The sequence below is a fragment of the Dinoponera quadriceps genome, unplaced genomic scaffold, assembly GCF_001313825.1.
Source record: "Dinoponera quadriceps isolate SergipeBrazil2010 unplaced genomic scaffold, ASM131382v1 scaffold1393, whole genome shotgun sequence".
Lineage (NCBI taxonomy): Eukaryota > Metazoa > Arthropoda > Insecta > Hymenoptera > Formicidae > Dinoponera > Dinoponera quadriceps.
The window spans coordinates 1-4,424 of record NW_014555459.1 but is presented as its reverse complement, the minus strand read 5'-3'; the positions used below and the strand labels follow the sequence as shown (position 1 = coordinate 4,424).

General features: G+C 46.0%; 1 protein-coding gene across 1 annotated transcript; it reads left to right on the top strand.

Moving 5' to 3' along the window:
• The first annotated feature begins 1,968 nt into the window (after positions 1 to 1,968).
• On the top strand, positions 1,969 to 2,472 carry LOC106744313 (histone-lysine N-methyltransferase SETMAR-like). Its single transcript, XM_014618983.1, has one exon. The coding sequence runs from the start codon at positions 1,969 to 1,971 to the stop codon at positions 2,470 to 2,472; it is 504 nt and encodes a 167-aa protein (XP_014474469.1).
• Positions 2,473 to 4,424: the final 1,952 nt, after the last annotated feature.

Here is a 4,424-nt window from a genome sequence, read left to right as displayed (position 1 = left end):
GCGGAGCGCCGTACGATGTATAATTTAACTCGTTTCTTACTCGAACACTACCGCGCCGTGGCGGACCCGACAACAACCAACGGCTACGACAACAAAAAAGAAACACAAAAGAATGCGGTGAGGCGGCTTTACAAATACGGGCTCCCGGGCAGCTGGTTCTCGACGATCTTCGTCCAGAAACTCTTTTTCCTCGCTGTCTCTCTCTCTCTCTCTCTCCTCTGCCTCCGCCTCCGCTCCCTATCGCTCTGCTCTCACTCTCTCTCTTTGGAAGTCGATAACAATTGCTACTCGATAGCCAACGCGGATTTTTCGGGAGCTGCGAGATCACCACCAAAAAATCTCAAAAATTTCCTTCATTGGGGAGACTGCTGATTTTAAACAGCCTTCCCCTTCCTTTATTGTTTCACTATCCCCTCCTCGGCAGCCGGATCTTTGCCGGTGGTTCCCGAGTCGCTTCTTAGCCCGCCGCTTCACCGCCGGCTTATCTCGGCGCGGTACCGCGGTTCCGGGCTACTCGTCCTTGAGCGCGACCTCGGACCGCCGGCCTTACCGCCGCCGAGGGGCCGGAACGATAGCCTCGGCGGTGTCGATAGCGGCTCCTTGTCGGTCGACACAGATCAGAGGGCGGCGAGGCCATAGGGTCCGGTGAGAGCCTCGGGTAGCCTAGGTCCTCCACCGGGCGGTCGACGCTCTGCGCTCTTCTCGCTGCCATTCGGAGCGGAGTTTTACATCCTTCAGGGGCGCGGGGCTCGCCTCTACCGCTACCGCGCGCCCGAGGCGCGCGGTCTCCGCTTTCCGCTAACATAAGAAAAAAAAACAAACTTGTCGCTTAGATTCTGCGCTCGCGGGAGCGCGCCACTCGATTNCATCCTTCAGGGGCGCGGGGCTCGCCTCTACCGCTACCGCGCGCCCGAGGCGCGCGGTCTCCGCTTTCCGCTAACATAAGAAAAAAAAACAAACTTGTCGCTTAGATTCTGCGCTCACGGGAGCGCGCCACTCGATTCGCGATAGGGCCCTCGCCCTTGTGACGGGCGCTCCGAGCCGCCACGTCACAATATACAAGGTGGACCATTTTAATTGACCCAGTCGAATATTCCGAAAACCAAGCCTGGGAGAGAAAAATTTTTCAGACAAAGGTTTTTGGTTTCGAGGAGACCATAAGAGGATACCATTATTTTGACCTTGAAAAATTATTTGAAAGCCACATGAAGGTAACCTCAATTTTTTTAACTAAACCCGGCGAGATTTGCGTAACGGCGCCGGTCAAGAGAGCTCGTTGAAACGATGCGCGTATTTTAGCTGCCGTCGAGCGGCTCAGATCCACCGCCTAGCAAACTTTTCGCGGGAGATCTAAGGCGTGATATCGCTCTCTTTGATAACGTTACGGAATCTCCTGGGATACGGAAGTTAGCTGCCTGTTCACGAAAGACACAGGCCAATTAAACAGCAGAATTTTAACGTCACACCATATGATCGCTAATCTGCAGGAGAAAGACATTATCTCTATTGAGTCGTATAGAATTAAAGCGTTGTTATTCTATTATTAATCGGTCTCTCAGTTATTGTCTCCCTCGGCTCCTCTCCGACTAGTCCGCTAATATCGAGAAAGACGCGAAAGAACCACGACGCTCTACCACGCGGAATAGCGAGAATTTCGACTCGCTATAAAGATAATAAGTGAATTGAGCTAGCCGAAGTGGATCCGCTGCCGCTTAAAGACGGGAGCAAAGGAGTCCCGCCACCGACGCGGACTCAAAGTGTGGTGGACGCTTGACAATATATATATATTAGGTGAAAAAAAATTTCTGAGCGTTTTCCGCTAGATGTCTTTAGTGAGCCATATCTCACGATGTATACATCGCATCGGGTCATACTGTACGTCGATTTAAAGGTGACGTTACGCTTCAAAAAAAGTTCTGTGACAGTTTTGTGTTTGGTCAAGGCAGTTGTGTGTTACCGCGTTCCAAAATGGAGGTAAAAAATGAGAAAATTCGATACATTCTTCATTACCACTACGACCAAGGTGAAAAGGCGGAGCAGGCGGCCAAAAAAATTTGTCCTGTTTATGGACCCAATACAGCATCGAATGCAACAGCAAAGCGGTGGTTCCAACGATTCCGTTTTTGTAATATGGACGTCGAAGATGAGGCACGCTCTGGTAGGCCAATCGTCGAAAATGTGTATAAAATCATGGAAATCGTCGAGTCGGACCGGCATGTGAGCACTTATTCCATTGCCCAGGAACTGAAGATTAGCCAAAAAACCGCTTGGAACCATTTGCATAAGGCTGGTTTTAAGAAGAAGCTCGATGTATGGGTGCCACACGAATTGACGCAAAAGAACCTTTTGGGCCGAATTGATGCCTGCGATTCTTTACTGAAACGTAAAGAAAACGATCCATTTTTGAAGCGGATGGTAACTGGTGATGAAAAATGGGTCACATACGAGAACAACAGCCGAAAAAGATCTTGATCCAATCACGGTGAGCCGGCCCAAACGATCGCCAACCCCGGATTAACGGCCAAGAAAGTTTTGCTGCGTGTTTGGTGGGATTGGAAAGGAATCATCCATTATGAGCTGCTCCCATCGAGCCAAACACTCAATTCGGACCTTTATTGTCAACAACTGACCAGATTGAAGCAGGCGATCTATCAGAAGCGGCCAGAATTTGCCAATAGGGAGAGTATTGGGTTCCATCAAGACAACGCCAGGCCGTACACATCATTAACGATGCGCCAGAAGCTCCGAGAGCTTGGATGGGAGGTTCTATTGCACCCACCGTATAATCCAGACTTGGCACCAAACGATTATCACCTTTTCAAGCATTTGCAAAATTTTTTTGATGGTACAAAACTGGCCTCAAGAGAGGCTTGTAAAAATGAGCTGGTCAAGTTTTTTACCAATAGGGACGAGGACTTCTTCAATCGCGGAATTATGAAATTGCCTTCAAAATGGACAAAAGTTATCGAACAAAACGGCGCATATTTGGTCGCAATCGGATAATCCTTACTATGGTAATTTCATCGTCGAAATAAAGCGAAAAAGCGATCAGAACTTTTTACTTCACCTAATATATATATATTATCGACACAATTTTATCACGTGTGTGGATATGTGTATATGTGTAAGTAATTTAGTGAGAAGGTAGAGGTAGGTGGGTTTAATGAAGGAATATCAGACGAAATTTATGAAGCAGGAGACAGGCCTGGTGTACGGAGTCTGAATGACGGGGAGCGGGAAGCTGGACGAAAGTTCCACGATGGTTCGGGGGAAATAGGGAGCGTACCAGGTGTAAAAGTATGAAACCGAAATTTTATTGTAAAAGTTACACGTCTGTTGTTCGAAAATGATAAAAAATATTTTATTCGAAATAATGTCCATTGCTATTTATACATTTTTCCCACCTCTCCGGCAGTTTATGAATGCCACGCCAAAAAACATTTCTTCTTTTGAAGCGAACCAGTTATCGAGCCATTTTCGTACATTTTCATTCGAATTGAAGCGTTGTTCAGCGAAAGCGTGTCCCATTGTTGCGAATAGATGATAATCGGACGGAGCCAAGTCTGGGGAATAAGCCGCATGCGTTAGTATTTCTCAACTGAACGCCTCGATCGTTTCCCTGACCCGTTTTGCTGTGTGTGATGGGGCATTAACATGTAGCAAAATGACTTTGTGTTGTCTTTTTCCATATTCCGATCGTTTTTTAGGCAATGCTCGATTTATATAAATCATTTGCTGTTGGTAGCGATCAGTGTTAACGGTTTCACCAGGTTTTAGCAGCTCATAATAGTTTACACACTTCCGATCCCACCAAACACAAAGTATTGTTTTCTTTTCAAAGCAATTTGGTCTTGCAGTGGATGTCCATGGTTCGCCTGGTTTCACCCATGATTTCTTACGCTTAGGATTTTCAAAATATATCCATTTCTCATCACCTGTCATGATACGATGGAAAAATGACTTTCTTTTGCATCTGTCGAGCAGAATTTTACAAGTGATTAATCTATTTTTTTGATATTTTTTACTCAGTTCATGCGGAACCCATTTTCCCACTTTCTGAATCTTTCCCATGGCTTTCAAACGAATTGTGACAACTTTCTGCGTCACATTCAATTCATCCGCGAGTTCTTGTTGAGTGTGAGTATCATCTTCATTCAATAAGGCTTGCAATTCGTTGTCTGCGAACATTTTCGGTGGTTTCCCACGCTCTTCGTTTCTAACGTCAAAATCACCACTTTTGAATTTTTTTAACCACTCGTAACACTGTGTTTTACCAAGAACATGTTCACCGTAAAATTCGACAAGCATTCGATGCGATTCTGCAACAGGTTTCTTTAAATAATTACAAAAAACCAATGCAGTTCGCAAATCGTACTTCGTAAGCACAAAACTCGACATGTTTAGGGTTATAGAAATATATACCG

Bases quoted from the DNA above. Each gene is read 5' to 3' on its own strand.
- LOC106744313 (XM_014618983.1), top strand. From the start codon at position 1,969: ATGGAGGTAAAAAATGAGAAAATTCGATACATTCTTCATTACCACTAC.